We start from the raw sequence: 19,622 nt of genomic DNA, 5'->3' as shown, positions 1-19,622 counted from the left end.
CAGGACTTATAAGGGACCTGTGCTGCTTCGTAGGAAGCATTGTAGTCTACCTGGTAGAAAACCCTGGAGCGTGCCTCCCGTACAACCCAAGAGGAGTAGCATTATGCAGTGCCCATGCTTCCAAAAAGCTATTCTGTAGAGATCATGACCCTATGCCTTCCTCCTCCTCTCTCAGCCTATTCTCAGGGTGCCTGGAGCCCCAAGAGTCATGCACCGACTCAAGGGCTATCCATTACGTGGCCACAATATTTGGCATCTGTTTCTTGGAAAACTTCCATTTTGCACATCTGGCACATGGAAAGATGAATGAGTGATCCTATAATCATGTCTGGTCTTACATAGGTGTGCAAGGGGATCTGGAGGGACAAGCAGTCTACAGCCCCTCTCTGACACCAACCCTTTGTGCTAAGGAGAAACAGCAGAGGTAAGATGCACTGACACTGCACCAACCTTTCCTAACCGGGGCATGGGGAAGTAAGATGGCCCCAGTTCTGTTTGCAGCAGCCACAGGAAGTCCCACTGCACTCTGCAAATAGCTGGTGAGTTCCAGTTTTTAGAGCTCCTGTCCTAGAGCTCTATTGTAGAACGATACATTCTTGGCGCCAAATTACTAAACTAGATATCCCCTAGTGCACACCTCCACTAAAACCTCCAAAAGCATCCACTGTGTTAACTCCACATTCTCCTATTTCTGTATAAACCTACCTACAGAGAGTAAATCCCTTGCAAAGATGCCTCAAGGGTGCGAAGCCACAGATCAGACCAGTACCCCTTTAAGAAATGCTTTCAGCTCAGTGTGAGCTATGATATTAATTTTAGCTTGGAGGCTTGCCATGGGCAAATTTCACAGAGGGTCTTAATGGAGCTCTGCAAGGCAGCTGTTCCCTGGTATCCAGGGTGGGGTTTGCCTAGTGCAGAAGATCACAACGCTTGGGATACTGAAAGCACAAACTTTCTCCCAAGCTAATTTTTCCAGGGTAAGAGTTTGGGGATTGTTTTATTCACTTGTGCCACTCCAACGCTAGGACAACGATGGCAGAAGAGCAATCTGGACTTGAGGAGAGGATAATAATAAAAGACCAGCACACAAAGGAAATCGACCTGGTGAACCGAGACCCAAAGCACATTAATGAAGACGTTGTGAAGGTACATTTTCTGGGCTCTTCTGACATCTCTGTATTTTTAATGCAATCAGGACTTTTGCTTTTGTATCAGCCTCAAATTCTATCAAGTCTTTAAATAGCTACCTGCATAGGGGAACTACACAGTGTGTCACAGGAAGAATTACTGAGGGCGGTAGCGAGCAAATGTTATATTTCCAGGAAAATGCATGCACCAGTTGTGAAAGCTGCATGATTTCCCCCCTGACTCTGATTAACGCAGTGCCTTTTTGAACATGCAGCTTCATGATCTGCAGCCCACCAATTTACCGATAGTTTTGCATCAGCCTCTGCAGTCAGAAAGCAAATGGTAAAATAGATCAAGCTCAGGTCACTCTAAATGAAAATGAACCTTTAAAAAGTGCTAAAATCCATCACTTCAAACGCTTAGGCACCTTGTCTCTATTCAGCAGCACAGAGGTCTATTGCACAGCCAAACAAATTCATAACATCTCGGCGTCATTTGAAATAGGACTGTTTCTCCCACACAAAAACATGAGAGGGTGAAACAGGACTGCCCTAGTCAGAGCCCAAAGAAGGGATGAATTCATCCTCAAGAGAGTGTTTGCAGGCCAGACCTATACTGGGATGATTATGCTCTTCATTCAGTTTACAGAAGATAAGTTTGGTCCAAGGGGAACAAAAGTGACTTGAATTCCATTAAGCTATTTAGTATTAAAATAAGCGTAAGTGAAATGAAAGTAGTAAGTGTGGACTGGGCCTCCCCTTAAAGGCAGTAGATAAGGCCTTGAAATATATCTGTTTGGATCTGCTGGAACGCAAGCTTTATTTCCCAGGTTTAAAAAGCAGCTGAAACTAAGGCCAGTACTTGAAGTGAGAGCTCCTTAATTAGCCAGCACAGACCAAAGCTAGCATATGGTTACTGGCCATTTTATGAGCAGGACAAAATGTGCTCCACACAAGTGAGCAGTGGTGCTAGATCCTGAATATGTTTCCTCACTGAAAGGAGCCTTCTGTATCTCCTCTCTGAACTTCACCATTTTCTACTGCCTTTAAATGTTTCTCCAGACACTGCCATCCGCTCTAAATTATGCCAAATGTGACCTGGAGCCATGTAAGTGAGTGAGGAGCAGGTCCGTTCCATCAGGTCAATTGAGATGAGATACCAAGAAATCCCAGCATCTTCTGCTGCCGTGTTGGGCTCAGAGGGGGCTTCTACTTATTTGGATCCAGTAAGTGGAGTATCACTCATGAGGTTAAACAGGCAGACACAAATTAACCAAACCTACAGAAAGTTGGTGAGCTACTGAGAAACCCAAAGGCACAGAGGGTAATAGAAAAGAAATGTGGGAGCTAAAATGACTGATTCCCATCAACCAACCATCTGGGATGTACAGCTAGAGGGAAACCAGGTAACTAAAGACAGTGATTGTAAACTGGAGCGTCATGTTGAGATGAGTTGAATGACTCAGAACTGTTCCTTGTATTGCATGGCATGCAAAAGGAGAGGCTGAGAAAGACACTAGAGGAAGTGGTCAAAGTAGTTCAGGTTTGCAAACTTTGGAGTGCAAAGTGGAGCTCTAAATACCATATCTACTCATCCCTTCGTTAAGTAATTACCAAACGTCTCCATGGTCCACTGCTAAAATGGCCTAGGGGCTCATGTATAAAGATACCCAAGTTTTCCCACCTACCCACCTCTTCTCTCTCTGAAGTGCAAACTCCAAGCATGTCACTTCCAACCTGGACATACTTTATTGAGAAAAAAAACCCACTTCAAATAGTCTCTAGCTTTTTTCTTTTTTGCCCCATCTTCCTGATGTGTACAGTTTTGAAGGCCAAGACACATGTCTGATTCACAAGAGAAAAATCAATTGCTCCTCACGGTGGTTTCTCACTCTCTGCTGAGGTCCTTAGATGCATTTGATCTGGTCCTGCTCATATTCTTCCCCCGCGGCACGGACTACTACTCCTTCTGCCAAGTTCTACCGTGTCACTGCTTCAGCAACAGAAAACCAAAGACTTGTGTTCTCCCGTGTACTGGCTTGAAGCCCTTTGCTCAGGGTTTGTATTAGCTACTGTCACCAACTACTGTCTAAGGGAAAAAACACAGGCCAGAGGGCTAGATCTCCATAGCCAAATACAAAAAATAGAGACTAAAGGAGCAGGATTATTTCAGATGAAATAATAAGACCATGCCAAGTGTCAAAGAATCCCCTTGACATATTCAGGAAAAGGAGGCTTTTAGGGTGATGTGAGCTTACAAAAATCCTTGTATTAAGGCCAAAAGGTCTGCATTTCTGCAGATGCAACGTAATCCCTTCTATCCCGAGGTTCCACATTCAGCACCAGAAACCACACGGTACACCGTGCTGCTTAGCACTAATACTAGAATAATACAATTATTTAAATCCTACAGATCTGGGGAGTGAGGGAAAGCAGCAGTTCCTGTCTGCTCCTTCCTGTCCCCAAGCAATTCGACCTTTGACAAGAGGGAGGAAAGAGGGAGGAAAAGCCTGGTGGAGGGTGCAGTTTTGGACTGAGAAGCCCTATGAAGTTACTCCACCAGGTTACATCCAAGTTGCTATCCCAAGGGATGCAAAGGAAATGCCAGGTTGGAGTAAACCATACCTTTTTTCCAAGCCAAAGGAGACATGTTAGAGTTGCTGGGTGTGACTTGTGGAAGATTAAGGAAAACAGTGAGGAGTTTGCTTGACTCCTGTGAAGGCCAATCAACCATAGCTATATAATGAGAGACAGCTGCCATTGTAGTTTGCACTCTTCCAAGAAATACCATCAACTATTATGGCACCTCTGGGTCATCAGTCAGTAAATATTTGCCTCTAGCAAAGTCCCATGCATGCTTGCTCATTAGCACCCCTGCACCACAACAGAGCAGGGGGTTAAGGACACCCTACTGAATCAGGACCTGGAGAGACAATGTATGAAAAGAGGATTACATATTAATAAGTTAATAAGACTTCATATGTGCCTCAAGGGAGGCAGATGGCAGATGGCCTTGAAGCCACAGCCATGCTGAAGTACCTGCAGTACCATCTGTCTCCAGTGAAGTCAACAGGAAATTTGTCATTGGCTTCAGCAGATCCAGGATGTCACATCTTGATTTCAGTGGAACTAATCATGTCCTTAAAATCAAGCATGCCCTTAAACATCCTGCTAAATTGTAGCTACAGACAGGCATAAACCACTCTGTTATAAAACCAAATTAAATGTACTGTTTCTCTGTAGTAAAGGAGCTATGGGTATGACTGATCCATGAAGTGATATACATTTGAACCTCAATTTATCACCTATGAATATCCATCCCCCGCCACCCCAAGTTGCAGTGATAATTACAACTTAAGAAGATATTATTTCCCAGCTCATACCATACTCTCAAAAGGCTGTGAAAGTTAGGTCCCACAGGCTCATAAGGCCAAGAAGAGTCTAGGCACTACTGTTGGATCTGGGCTTTTAAACATGCTCTTTGGGTGCAGAGCCTCTGCTCTTCACTTACCATGCAAAGAGTTGGGACCTTGCTATTCAATGGCCTGTTGGGTGGTACTGGCTACCCAGGAACTTAAGCATATCCTTTCCCAGAGCTTCACCCCTGGGTGGCTCATAGTTCGCCTCTCCGGGAGACGTGCCATACTTGCAGCATGCAGCAATGTTTCAAAGCCAAACAGAAAGCACAGCAGATACAAACCCAGACGAAACAATCAAACCCTTCCACATCAGAGCTCAGGTTCCTGTCCAATTTGAATCAGTCTGTGGGCTGAGATCAGCATCCTCTGAAGTATCTAAAAAGCTTCCTCTCCTCCTCTTGCACAACCGTTCTTCCTGTTCCATTTTTCTCTCAGCTAACTAGCGAGAGACAGCCTGCAACCCATTTATCAGGTGATCCCCCTTGATACACCTCATCAAGAAATACAAATCATCCACCAGGCGATGCGTTTCCCTCTGTACCGGTCCACCCATGCAGACAAAGACTTCTTGATCTCAGCCAAATCTTTATCCAGGGTCGCCTCCAGGTCATCATTAGACCAACCACCAATTACTGGCCTTTATTTTCAGCTTTCCTCTATAGGAAAATTTCCCCTAGGCACTTCCAACCAGGTCCAGCAAAATACGGGGTCTACAGAACAGTTTTACAATCAAAATGATCTCTAAACCAAAATATATGTCTATAGGTATGATCTAGACATAGAGATATACCCTAAGCCTGCACAATTTTCTAATACCTCAGCTCCTGTTCTCTTTACCATGTGGAATAACTAACAGAGAAAATTATTAGTGTGTGGCTGAACCTCAGGAACCTCTGGGATCATCTGTAATAAAAAGACATCAAGTGTCCAGCTGCCACAGCACAGTAGTGATATCTGTATCAGGCTATGTCGATCCATTGGGTTGGAGGCAAATCACAAAATGGTTCAGCTAGGAATATATAAATAAACATATATATAAAAAAAATATATTATATATAAATAAAAATATATTAGGGTGATTGCTAGGTGTTATTAGCCGGTGCCACCTTGGAGAAGAACATATTGCCAGTGCCCTTAAATGCTGAAAAACATAAGAATGGGGTTGTAATCTTCCAGGAGTACAGAGCTTCCCAGCATGTTGCCTGTTCTGGCAAGCCCAGGCTGGCACCAGCACCTGCCAACTTCTTGGTTCAAGTCAGGTCTTGGAGGATATGGGTCTGAAAATTAAAATCCCACCGTTCCAAGAAATTTCTCTCTCCCTCTGTCGTTCTGGCACATAGGCTGATCTAGGACAATTCTTAATCTTTAAAAGGTTGATTCTGTGTGCAAAGGATAAGCATCCCCAGCAGAGGATGCTTTGCTTTGCCATTTGACTGGCAAGCTTTGCTGAATATCGGTTTAACTCTAATTTAGCCATTAGTAAATCCCAAATGGATCTTCTGGTGATAATGGAGAGCTTCACCTGTCTCCTGGTCCATCCGTTTCTAATGTTTGCACAGTTAGCAATATCTTGCCCCACAGAACACTTCAGCACTATGGATAAAACTCCCCCAAGCTGTTACAGTCCCTTTGTTGATCAGGGTACATAAAAAAAAAAATCTATAAATTGACTGCAAACAAGCCCTCTGCCCTAGCATGGGCAAACTCTCCACTCTTCTGGCCTCTAGCCACACTAGGCAAAGAAGAGTTGGGGTGCAAAGTGGATGTAGTAGACTGGGGGTTCACTCCATCAAAATCGTCCACTGTCAGGAAGTTCATCAAGAGCCTAGCACCACTGCTCCTAAGTGAGCTTGACCTGGATTACAAGACCATAATGCATTCCCTGGTGAACTTCTCCACTCCTCTGACCTTCTGCTTTTATCTGAGATGCTTACAGGCAACCTTTAATCAGGCTGGCTCTTGCACCATCAGAATCAGAAGTAGCAGACCAACATGGCTGCTCTCCTGGCATTTCTTACCCTAAGAGAAGCAGGAGATAGAGGAAATCTCACCAGGAAGTGTATATGCGTCCCATCTTTTATTCTAGTCAGAAGCATATCCTATTCTACTACACCTATCTTACAACATACTTTGATAATGGTATAGCCACAGCTTCCTGATTTTCACTACACCGAGCAAACCAGCGTGGTGGGCCCTGTCAGTACATTGATATTAGATTCAATGCAACAAAGAAATGCCCCAAGAGCAGTGAAAATACTTCAGACAGCAATACTTTCTTTGATTATAATGTCCGCCTCTTGAGACCCAAATAAATCTAATAAACACATCTCTTTTAGGCAAGGTATTAGCAGCAGGGACATCATTCCCCAGTTTCACATACAGGGAATAACTTTTCATACTAGGGATAACTCTATCCAATGATAAAAATACATACCCAACCTGTCAACAGTATTGAATCATGATTTAGGAGTAGATCTTGTGTCAGCTGCACCTAAACCAGCTGCTGAGAAGTCAGCGGATGAGGAGGGGAGGGTACTGGAAGGCACGGACACCTTGCCCTTTCACACACAGCTTGGATTTGGCCTGCTATTTCAAAAGGGTCACAGTCTGCAATACCTTATTCCACTCACTGTAATTCATGTTTCTTCCAGTTCTTTACAATAACGACTACTGTTCTGTTCTCCATCTTACCATTCATTACCGGCCCCATCGTCAGGGCCACCTGTCTAAGATCTTCCCTATCTTGTCTGCATTGCAGGTGGATTTTGAAGATGTGATAGCTGAGCCAGTAGGGACATACAGCTTTGATGGAGTCTGGAAAACCAGCTACACCACCTTCACCGTCAGCAAGTACTGGTGCTACCGGCTGCTTTCTGCCATCTTGGGAATCCCTCTCGCAGTCATCTGGGGCTTCCTCTTTGCATTAATCTCCTTCTGCCACATCTGGGCAGTGGTGCCCTGCATCAAAAGTTACGTGATAGAAATCCAGTGCATCAGCAGGATTTACTCCCTCTGCATCCACACCTTCTGTGACCCATTGTTTGAGGCTCTAGCGAAGATCTGTGGTGGCATAAGAGTTGCTCTCCGCAAGGAAGTCTAGATCATTTGTTTGAGAAAAGGAACAGAAACAATCGTTACTCAACAGCTCAACACACTGCTAACTTTCCAAAGATTGCACCATATTCTGCTCTCAGTTACACTGGGATCAAGATGGAGTAGCTCCAGTGGGTTGCATTTGTAATGCAGTTACTCCAAGTTCACACTAGTGTGAATGAGAACAGGATTTCCTCTGAAATGATGCCTTGGACCAGAACCTATGATTATTATATGCATTTATTCAGTGAAAAAGAATGGTGTGAGGTTGTTCAAAGTATATGTGGGTACAATGCAAGAAAATGTCTGCTTAATTGTCTTCTAGATCAAGTGTAAAACTAGGAAACACCCCTGGGTTATATTTATCATTAACGCAAGCAGTGTCTGTTGTAGAAGATTTCTGTACTACTTGACAATATGCAGTAAATATGTACAGATTGAAGAACAAACTTTGCTTCCATGTATGCTTCCATCTAAACAAAGTCTTTACATCTGGATTAGTGGTTCATTTTTAAATGCTTAGCAATGCTTTCGGGTGTGCAGTTGAAGTCTATATGTTATTCGAGGGTTGCAAGTGCTATTGTCTGATGATTGCAAAATTAATATCAAACTACCTGATAGTGCATACAAAAAAGGCAGCTAAGTATCCATTCATTGTGTGTGGCCAAAATGCAACTGGAAGCACAAAAAATGTAAGTACTTGCCCCCCCCCCCCCCCCCAAGCCCCTGACCCAAACTGCACCCAGAAAGGTGGTCCAGGTCTTCCCGCTGTCTGAAGTTTTACTTTAGCCGGTGCCAGTGAAGAGTAACTTCACTTAAAAAAAATGACAAACTTGGCTTTAATATATAGCTTTGGCTTACTTATCATAGAGAATACTGCTTGCTTGCTCTTGTGATGAACTGGGAAATTCTTTATGCATCATAAATGTGTTTATCTTCGATAATTATCCAGTCACCTTCTGTGTATGTTCTATATGGCTGCAGCTTTCCTATATCAAGGGGTGAGACTTAGCTCAAATTCCTAGGATAGGATGCCACTGAGCTCAGTGGGATCACAGCGAGACCAGATCTTGCCGCATTCGCCCTCATTCTCCTTTCATTCCAGTTTCCCCCCACCCCATCCTCTTCAGGGCAGTAAGTCCTGATTTTCACCTGTGTGAGAGGAGAATGAGATCCAGTGCTGTTACATCTTTCCAGGCAGGCTCATGAAAATTAGAGCTCGAGATTTAAAAAATAATCATCTGTGACCTCAAATGCAGAAGTGTTTCATGCCCTGTGCGTGCAAGTAATTTGTTCAGCCTTTTTTTTTTTTTAATGAAGCAAGCTATTAGGTACCAACTACATCCTCAGAATAATTATTCTGTGTCTTAAATGTTTAATTTCATCAGCATTTGGCAAAGCGTTTAAGCACATGTTTAAAATTAAGAACTTGAATGGATTAAAAAAAAGACTAGAGGTTGAAGGCAGGGCTTAAGCAGAATGAGGTGCCCAAATCCAAAAGCCGTTCATCACCCAGCTCTGATTAGACTGGCCTAAACTCACTAGGCACCTCCCAGTTTCTCCAGGCCCCTATAGATCTGCTTTTACTGTTCCAGACTGAGCAGCTGAGCACCGTCTCCTGCCTAAGCCCAATCAGGATTCAAAAACCAGCGGTTCCTCTACTTAAACCCCTGAAGTGCCAGTTTGGTCTGCATCCTCAAAGCTCACCTAACCACACACCAACAGGAATAGGATCCTCAGAAAAGACAGGACTAGGAGCTTTTTCTTCCAACACAGCTGAAAGAAGATGCCTGCTTTGTATACAGGAACCTGGTGGTTAGTGGACTCACCTGGTCATTGGGACATCTGGATTAACCCACTTGCTCAGCGCAGGAGTCAGGGTCAAAGGCATGTCTTCCACGTCCCAGGGAAGTGTCCTGACCACCAGGTGAGATACTATTCTGGGTAGGTACCTATGGACCCTGCTCCATGGCAAACAGTCATTAGAAAAAACACAGAAACCATCTGTTGGCTACAACGCTCCTGGTCAGCAAGTGGAGCTTAGAGATCAGCATCCTTAGCCCATATTTACCTGGTAAATTCAATGGCCTGGTAGGAACATCTTCAAGCATGCTATGCTGTTCCAGAAGCAAAGTATCTGCATCCATGTGTCTTGGGATTGACAAATTAGCATGAGCACATGAGCACCTAATTAGCTGCCTCTTCCCCATCTACACCAGCCTGCCCATGCACTGCCCCGCCAAGTGGCAGCACGTGCTTGAAGGTATTGGTGCCAGGCCTGATTCATTTGCTATGTAAACATGGCCTAGCTCTTCCCATGCGCTGGACTTGGTTCTGAATGCCACACTTCGTGGCAGGCAGCTCAAAGTCAGACGCCGCAGCATCAGCATTAAGTCCCTGTGGGATCTAGCTCCAAGTGTTTTGCTGAAGCAGGGTGTGAATGATCTCATTGTCCAGCCACTACTTGTGACCGGATTCATGCTGTCTTGCTCACTTCAGGCTTCCCTGAAGTACCAGGAGCCAAATTCTCTCCTGATTATACTCCAGGGATGACCAACAGCCTAAATCTCTACTGGTGCTACCGATGACTTTGGGGACTGGGCTGTATGTTCCATAGTGAGAGCACTAAACACTCCTAGCCATGAAAAAGGAGCAATCCATTGATTGCTTGGGGGAAAAACCCCAAACAATAAGTGTATCTACTGGAAAAGAAAATTTATCTGAGAATATTGCTCTTGCTTTTTTTTAAGTTTTCTCATTGTAATAAAAAGTTATAACAAAAAAGTGACCCAAGGATTTTTGTCTGAGTGTGTTTTGTGCTGATGATGATTGGCTTGAATCTGAAAAGCTCCAACTCATCCCATGGCTATGCTCTTGGGTAATTGCCTTGAAGCGAAGCGAATAAACAGGTAAGAGATAGGGGCCAGGGTAACACTGGGACTAGGGGGTCAGTACATGCACCCAGAGGAAGCCTCAAATGCCTCTACACAAACACTCGTAGTATGGGCAACAAGCAGGAGGAACTCACCCTCCTGCTGGCTGACACCAGCCCGGACATAGTGGGGATTACGGAAACATGGTGGGACGCAATGCATGATTGGGCGGTGAATGTCAAGGGCTATAGGCTGTACAGGAGGGACAGGACAGGGAAGAAAGGTTGGGGCGTGGCGCTCTACATTAAGGAGGAAGACACATCCTCGTCAGTTAGCAAGGAGTCAGGGGAGGGGCACTCTGAAGTGCTTTGGGTTAGAGTACAAGGCAGTGGAGGGGAGAGAGACTTAATGGTGGGGGTCTACTACAGACCTCCCAACCAGGGGGAAGAGCTTGACCAGGAAGTCTTGGGTCAGCTCACAGAGGTAGTGAAGGCTAAGGATGTGGTAGTCATGGGGGACCTGAACTTCCTGGACATCTGCTGGGAAGAGCAGTCAGCCAGGTCCGACTGCTCACGTAGGTTCTTGGCCAGAAAACAGGACCTCCATCTAACCCAGGAGGTGCACAGCCCCACGAGGGGAGATGCCTTGTTGGACCTAGTGCTGGCCACGGGTGACGACCTGGTGGGGGGGCTGCGGGTGCTCGACCACCTGGGCGACAGTGATCATCGCCTGCTGGAATTCACCATCCAGCGCAAGGTGGCAAAGGCATGCAGTAAGGCAGCAGCCCTAGATTTTAGGGGGGCAGACTTCAACGAGCTAAGGAGGATAGTTGGGGAAGCGCTGAGGTCCCAGGGGGGAGGGGATCCAGGTGTCCAAGGAGAGTGGTCGCTCCTTAAGGAGACAATCCTCCAAGCCCAAAGGAAGGCAATCCCAACGAGGATCAAAGGAAGCAGGAGAGCACACAAGCCTCTGTAGCTCACCAAAAGCATCCGGGAATGTCTCCTTGCTAAAAAAGGAGGCTTATACCCAGTGGAAAGAAGGGGTCATCACCAGGGAGGACTATTCTGTAGTTGCTCAGGGATGTAGGTAGTTAGGAAGTCCAAGGCAGAGATGGAACTGGGACGAGCTTCCCAGATTAAGGACAATAAGAAGTCCTTTTTAAAATACATAGGAGGTAAAAAGGTCCCAGGTAATGTGGGGCCCTTGCAGGATGCCATGGGTAACTTGGTCGTCACACCAGATGGCAAAGCTAACATGTTTAATGATTTCTTTGCCTCTGTCTTCCTAAGTAGGGACCAGAACAGCCACCTCCCTGCTGGGCCCCCCTCGGGCCCTGGGGGAGCCACACCTGGGCCACGGGTTAGCGAGGATTTAGTTAGGGAGCTTCTGGAGGGGTTGGACGTATTCAAGTCAGCTGGTCTGGATGATCTCCACCCTAGACTTCTAAAGGAACTGGCCGAGGTCGTTGCAAGTCCCCTGGCACGGCTTTACGAGCACTTGTGGTGCTCTGGTGAGGTACCGGAGGACTGGAAGAGGGCCAGCGTGGTTCCCATCTTCAAAAAAGGCAGGAAGGAGGACCTGGGAAACTATAGGCCGGTTAGTCTTACCTTGATCCTAGGCAAGCTGTTTGAGAAAATTATGCTGGCACACATCCAGGAGGGGCCAGCAGGGGACTGCATGCTTAGGGGCAACCAACACAGGTTCATCAGTGGCAGGTCCTGTCAGACCAACCTGGTGGCCTTTTACGATCAGATCACCAGATCATTAGATGCAGGGGTAGCAGTGGACATAGTCTTCCTGGACTTCCGGAAGGCCTTTGACACTGTCTCTCACCCTGTTCTCATTAAGAAACTGGAGGGCTGTGGCGTAGACACCCATACAGTCAAATGGGTCGCCAACTGGCTGGTGGGCCGGACCCAGAGGATGGTAGTAGATGGGTCCTTCTCAACCTGGAAGGACGTGGGCAGTGGGGTCCCCCAGGGCTCGGTCCTCGGGCCCGCCCTGTTCAACATCTTCATTAGCGATTTGGATGAGGGGGTAAAAAGCACCTGTTCAAATTTGCTGATGACACTAAGATGTGGGGGGACGTGGGTACATTGGAAGGATGCAACAGGCTACAATCAGACCTAGACAGGTTACAAGGGTGGGCGGACGAGAATAGGATGGGCTTCAACACAGACAAGTGCAAGGTGATGCACCTCAGGAGGAACAACCGGCACCATACCTACAGGTTAGGGAACTCCCCTCTTATCAGCACGGAGGCAGAAAAGGATCTGGGGGTCATCACTGACTCCAAGATGAACATGGGCCGGCAGTGTGGAGAGGCAGTCAGGAAGGCCAACCGCACCTTGGCATGCATCCACAGATGCATCTCGAGCAGGTCCAAGGAGGTGATCCTTCCCCTCTATACGTCACTGGTCAGGCCGCAGCTAGAGTATTGCGTCCAGTTCTGGGTGCCGCACTTCAAGAGGGATATCGACAGCATCGAGAGGGTCCAGAGGAGGCCACTTGCATGATCAGGGGGCAGCAGGGCAGGCCCTACGAGGAGAGGCTGCGGGACCTGAACCTGTTCAGCCTCCAAAAGAGAAGGCTGAGGGGGGATCTTGTGGCCTGTTATAAAGTAGTCAGGGGGGATCAGCAGGCATTGGGGAAGTCACTGTTTCCCCGAGCACCACCAGGAGTGACCAGGAATAACGGTCGCAAGCTGGCAGAGGGTAGGTTTAGGTTAGATATCAGGAGGCGCTACTTCACCGTCAGGGCGGCTAGGGTCTGGAACCAGCTTCCAAGAGAAGTGGTACAGGCTCCTACCCTGGGGGTGTTTAAGAGGAGGTTAGATGAACACCTTGCCAGGGTCGTTTGACCCCAGTACTCTTTCCTGCCATGGCAGGGGGTTGGACTAGATGATCTGCTGAGGTCCCTTCCGACCCCAGAAACTATGAAGAACTGGAAAGGCCTGTGTGCGACCTATACCACGTTGTGCATGGACTACTGTTCTTTCCCAACTGTTTCAAGGGCAATGGATGGCATTTTCTCTTGTACCACCTTTTGCTTCTCCTCCCTTTGCTTTATGTGAGGGGTTCTAACGTCGGCCATTTCAGACACAGGGGATGTCAGGAAGCATCCATTTTAAGGCAATCCAGCCAAAGGGCTTCGCAATCCCATGGACAGTGAATAGTGGCTTCCCCAGAGCCTTTCCACCTGCAGCATGGAGGAGGCCAGGTGCATCCCGTGGTTTTCCAGTGGTTTATCCTCCCTTCCAGACTTGCTGCCTGGCACACTGCATGTGCATGGGGGGGAAGGAGGGCAAGATGTCAGAGCATTGGCTTCAAGGGCCACTTCAAGGTGTGCTGGCGGGACACCACTAGTGCTGTCTGCATTGCTCATTTGTAAGCCCTCAGCACTTTCACAACCAGGAAACTTAACCATACGTGCAAGCACAGACACAAACTAATAAACCACCATACAGCAAGGACACAAGACTCACTGCTTTGCTTTTCAAATTGTTTTTTCATTTAATGGAGTGGTCTAATAAATAAATACGGCAGGCCACTGGGATTGCCTGGGTCATTCACATGTGGCCCACAGGCCATATGCTGTACACCCTGCTCTAGCCATACCCCATGCCTGCCCTAGTATTAATCATTTACTACCGAAAAGAAGGCAGAGTGGACTGGTGCTGGCTGCTCTTTCTCTGCACTGCTCCCCTCAATACAGAGACCCCATGAGGGGCAGTAAGCCGACTCTCTCGGTTGCAGGATTGTATCTAGCTTTGGCTCTATTACTCCCTAGCATTAAAATATAATCAGAGAGTCACTTCTGTGACTTCCCGTTTGTAAACCATTTCGGGAAAGATCACCCGTCACTTCCTATAATACACAGGACACTGATGCAGCCAAGGGGTAAACAGATGAAAGGCTGTAAATGTCAGCATGGGATTTGCATCTAGTTAACTGCAAGAATTCAAAGCATTTGTTCTTTGTTCAAACTACAGAAAGGGTCAAACCAAAACCCAAATGGGATGATGCACAAATGCTGGGACAAGTCCGAAACTAATCCTTACAGTGAGCCCAACCAAAGCCCCAAATCCCAACAAATAGTGCTCCAAACTGGGCAGCCCAGACTGCATGTTGTGATTTGCAGCTGCTCTCTACAAACTGAACGTTCATCTCCTTTCTTATTTAAAAGGCAAGGGACCAAATGGGGATGCCTACATGTCACAGTGCAGTTCTGTATGGAGAGATGCAAGTACCAGAAACAGTTTGGCTGCATCAGCACTGCACTGTGCTGGAACTAACTTGTTCTGCTGAAACCCAATTTTCCACTGCCTTGTCCATTACATCAAAGGCGAGGGTCAAACATCCACATCCTGCTGGGATCGATATGTTATTACCACTGGGCATGGGAGTAAATGACTCCACAATGGACAGAGCAGTGGAGAATCCAGGTCCACTCTGGGTTTTGTTCCACTGTTCCTTCCACCCATTCCATATTTTTACTGGGAGTCTTGCACTGGTTTATATTTCATGGTGTACTGGGAATGGAAAGCCAACATCTGACCTTCTCTCTGAGCTGTTACTCAGAGCAAACCTCCTGCTGGCATCAATGGACTTTAGTTGTGACTAAATAATGGCTTCAAAGCATTGTCTGTAATGCCTAATTATTAGGGCTGTGCAAAACGGCAATGTTTTGTTTCAATTTCAGGTTTGCCATTTCAAAGGGACAGCATTTCAGTTTGCTGTTTCAAAGCACTGTTCCATTTTGTTTCACCAAAACTGTTTCGCTGTTTCGATGCGTTTTGGCATTTCACCCATAGGCTATAATGGGGAATCACAAAAATGCCTATAACTTTGTCATTTCTTGCCTGATTCAGATGAAAACAGCAGGGATGGTAGCCCCTGATGAGGCCACAAAGCTTGCCAAGTTTCAAGGAGATCGGTGTATGGGTTCCTGGGAAACTGCACCTCGAACTGTTCAGAGCAAAACTCATGACGTATGAGTGTGAAGGCACAGGGTAATGAAAACTACAGGCATAGTAGGCCCTGGTGGGGCCATGAAGCCCGCCGGCTTTCAGGGAAAACACAGATTTTTTTTACGTGGAGAAAGAATTACAGAGAATAACAAAAACAAAAAGAAGATTTTGGGGGAGGAATAAATTGAAAGGGATGGATTAAGAAGGGATATTAGGGTATTTCCGAAAGTATTGGATCCCACTTGCTAGGAACAGACTAGCAAGTAGGAAGCAAAATCCTTCCTGGTGCTCCTGGAGGACACAGCTCAGTAAGCTGACAAAGCTCATTTCAAACAATGCTTTTATGCTGTTTCTCTGTCCCTCCCCAAGAGCACTGGGATTGGAAGGGACCTCCGGGAAGGATCACCGTCACTGGCCAGCTACACAGTCACTATGAGAGCAGTCCTTCCCCCCTCCACTCCCTCCCTCTCCTTACTTTGTATTTCCCTGCAAGCTCAGCTTCAAAACTCTTCGAAATTTTCAAAATGTTTCCCATGCCCTTGTTTCGTTTCGGTGTTTCGACCTCAAAACGTGTTGAAACACCTTCGAAACTAAACAGCCGTCAAAATTTTGCACGGCCCTACTAATTATTACTCCCTTTCCAATCTCACAAAATTGTTATCTAAGGCTGATCTTTTCTCCGCCAAAATAACCTTTGAGTTTTGCCTGAAAAATGAATCTGAAGTTTATCCTACATCAATTTCAGGACTGAACTATAATGCAGAGACAGAACTGATTCACTGCTATATTAATCTGATCGCATCATTGCACTGTTGTAAGTGCATTAAAACGAATGGATTTAACCAGCTTAAAATGAGTAGTCAGTGGTGACAAATGAAGCCTTATATTTCTAGATGTATTAAAATAGAATTTAGTCAAAGATTATGATAAAACCTTTAAAGTAAAATTACATTCCTTCCCTTGGGCAGTGCAGATATGGGAAAAATCTAAACATTACCCAATTATACCCAAGGATTTTTTTTTAAAGTGCCTCACTCCAGTACTTCACTACTTTGGTGTACAAGAAACCTTAAACCAGAAAAGCAAACAAAGGAGGAATAAGTACTCCATATTTGATCAGCTTGTGGAGTTGTGTTTAGAAGTTAGTGAAAACTAAATGAACACCACAACCAAACCTATAAATCTGAAAGCTGAAAATGGATCTGTGAACAACAATGAACAAACAAAACCAGTACATTTCTAGAAGAAGTATTTATATTCGTTCCAACGATACAGGTTCAAACCCCATAAACCTTTGCCCATGTGTAATCATGGCTTAGGCAAGCAGTCTCATTCATTTGGGAACTACTCACATAAGAAAGGACTGATCACATGAGCAAAGGTTAGCAGGATCAGTCTTCAGGTTAACTAATCCTGCAGCCATTGAATCCTAAAGGAAACTTCCATTGTCTCTGGCAGCAGGATCTTGCCATATGTATTTGCTGTTTCCAAAAATTGTGTCCATACTAACCTTATGCCCGTATAATAAAAGGCTGAATAGTTTATAAGTGTTGGTGCACTGGTCTAAACAAAAGCATTCAGTAATGGATATATTACTATGAAGCATTCTGTTCCCACTAAGTTTCCTCCATTTTTTTTACAGCGCTTGCACTTTTCTTGAAGCTGAATTAATACAATTTCATTTACAAGAAAATACTTTAAAAAATTCATGCCAAAAGCATGAATCTTGTGCCTTACAGGAAAAAAAGAATCATAGTGATGTAATAATATATACAATAACCGAAGAATAAAATCCTGGACCCAGGAAGATCCATGGGAGTTTTGCCATCGAGTCGGATGGACACCAGATTTCACCATCTTCGAGAAAGCTTTTGAACATAATTAGTACACATATTATTGAACAAACATACGATCCCATAATCACTTATGCACATGCTTAAATCGAACCACATGCATAGTCCCACTGAAGTGAATGGGGCCAACTGAGATTCTTCAAGTTAAGAGTGTACATAAGTTGCTGCAGAATCAGACCCCTATATCTTTACTGAGCCAATACTCTCTTGATGTCAGTGGGTATTATTTTTATACAAGGACCTACGTCAGGATCCTGCAAGGCCTTATACACACAGAAGGCATGTTAACAAGATATCTCACAGTACCTGCAAAACAGCTTTCCCCTCAATGAATGTGAGGCAAACTACATGTACATTAACCACAGAATAAGACTGTGCACGTAGTTCATTGCTGCAAAGTAGCTGATATGCTGGATGTCCACGTTCTAACTTACTTCAGGATAACTTGTTCGTGGGCCCATACCAATGCTCACGCTGAAATCAATGAGCAATACTCACCTGAGTAGGAATAGTCCAGAGAAAACTCACTTTTTGTAGATCAGCTCTGTTGCAACTCAGTGATGTTGCCTTAAACTTGGGAGTCATAACTTTGATTCATCAACTTCAATAAACCTATTCAGGTAAGTAAGATGTTGCAGTTGATACCTAGTCATCTAGTCATTATGTAAAAACCCCACTGATTTCAACGACTAAAGGCTTCAGGATCTTGTCCACTGAACTGAACCCAATTAAAGAATCTATTCCATACCAGACTTTTGACAGAAAGTCAAAAGAACAGAAGTTCTTTTCTTCTTCCTGCCTCAGCTAAATACAAAATTCAACACACACATACAATCGCACGCACACGCATACATAGATGTACACACATAAAAACCGGCATACGTTCTGAATCAGCCTTTGTACAAATAGATGCTGAAGACAGAGCAAAGTGGTATTGAAGTCCAAATTGTCCTGGAAGAGTCTTTATGCCATAGAAGGTTGAGTGAAGCTCCTCTGACTGGAGCTCTTACGACTCAGGACAAACGAGGAGGAGTTGCTTTTCTTGCTGACGCTAAGGTCACAGCCTTGCCGGGATTTTAAGTAGCGGGTAGAACAGCAGAGGAACCGTTGCATAAGGTCATGGAAGAGATGGCCTGTGTAAAGCATGTAGATCCAGGGATTGCAACAGCTGTTTAAACTTGCTAGGAGCATGGCAATGATAAATGGGGAAGCTGCAAAACAGATGAAAACACAAAAGAAATATTAAAGTGCCACTCAGGGAAACTCCAGACAAAGGCAGGAAAAGCTGGGCATATCCAACAGGAAGTAATGATGGCTTTTGGAGACCCTGATCCCTGGAGTCCACTCACCCTCCAAGCTTGACTACCCCAAATCACAAATCTGTGGGCCTGGCCCCCCTAACTTAATATCATGACTATATGCCAATGAACCCATCCATATTCCAGCTAAGAAAAAGCAGTGTCCCTTTTAAGCAAAAATACTCTGCTGCTGAGTTTGGTGAACAAAGGATGAAAAACATGAGGAATAAAAAAAAGTCAGTGTTTTAAGTTATATATCTTTTTAAGTTTTCTTCAACCCCAAATTATTTTTTGCAACGCTGGATATATTTCATTGGACAGCCAAAACACCAGAACTCAGATCCACTCTGACCATCTGCCGTTATCTGGCTGGGGAGGAAGGAATAAGCTCTCTAGCTGTTGTGATATCAAGAAGATAGGGAGAAAGATGGAAACACAAGAAAGACGCTACCTATTCCCACATCAGGCAGTTTAGACATCTCTGGGCATTTTATTTACTCAACCTATAGTCTGAAGAGAATGAGATTGCACTTAGCCATGCTTTCACATAGGTATGTTCACACTCTGGTAACCTGATCAGAGCGATTCTCCATTAAAATAGGAAGAGTGTCATGCAAAGCTTTACCTTTGAAAATTATGGTTATTTCAGTTTGTGTAATGAAGTCTGATTGTGTGATCATGATTCTTCAATGTACAGTTAATTCAAGGGAGTAGAAAGTGGAAGCAGATGGCAATGTACCAGAAGCAAATGCATCCAATTGATTTTTTGTTTCCAAAGCACACAGAATAATTGGCTATTCTCCTTGCAGCTGAGGTCTGTGCATTGAAAACATAAGGGGAGTTAAATCTGCAACTCCAAAAGTGCAATTTGTGAGAGACAGTTTTCATGTATGAATGATAAAGATAATCAAGTCATTACTGGTATTTCAGGAGCCCTAGCACATTCCAAACATTCAGAAGTCAGTATTATGGATGCAAAGGGCATCCAGG

General features: G+C 45.1%; 2 protein-coding genes across 7 annotated transcripts in view; one reads left to right on the top strand and one right to left on the bottom strand.

Annotated features, from left to right (window-relative positions):
* Window positions 1-860: 860 nt before the first annotated feature.
* Window positions 861-10,432, top strand: CAV3 (caveolin 3). The gene is made up of 2 exons (XM_090021762.1): window positions 861-1,146; window positions 7,305-10,432. Exons 1-2 carry the CDS (start codon window positions 1,033-1,035, stop codon window positions 7,644-7,646), a joined length of 456 nt encoding a protein of 151 aa, XP_089877888.1. The 5' UTR covers window positions 861-1,032; the 3' UTR covers window positions 7,647-10,432.
* A 3,617-nt stretch (window positions 10,433-14,049) lies between these two features.
* The window catches only part of OXTR (oxytocin receptor), a 118,704-nt gene continuing 113,131 nt past the window's right edge, over window positions 14,050-19,622 (bottom strand). For all 6 annotated transcript variants that reach the window (XM_090022275.1, XM_090022278.1, XM_090022273.1 and 3 more), the window contains one exon: window positions 14,050-18,545. In XM_090022275.1, the coding sequence (XP_089878401.1) occupies window positions 18,298-18,545 (248 nt within the window). In that variant the 3' untranslated portion in view covers window positions 14,050-18,297. The remainder of the gene's footprint in view (window positions 18,546-19,622) is intronic.

Source organism: Crocodylus siamensis, chromosome 11 (assembly GCF_052110815.1).
Source record: "Crocodylus siamensis isolate JL-2025a chromosome 11, ASM5211081v1, whole genome shotgun sequence".
NCBI classification, from domain to species: domain Eukaryota; kingdom Metazoa; phylum Chordata; order Crocodylia; family Crocodylidae; genus Crocodylus; species Crocodylus siamensis.
Note: the sequence above shows the minus strand (reverse complement) of the source record. Positions and strands in the feature narration are given on the sequence as shown.

Coding starts and splice junctions, on each gene's coding strand:
- CAV3 (XM_090021762.1), top strand. CDS start 1,033: ATGGCAGAAGAGCAATCTGGACTTGAGGAGAGGATAATAATAAAAGAC. Junction 1,147..7,304: donor TTAATGAAGACGTTGTGAAG/GTACATTTTCTG, acceptor TCTGCATTGCAG/GTGGATTTTGAAGATGTGAT.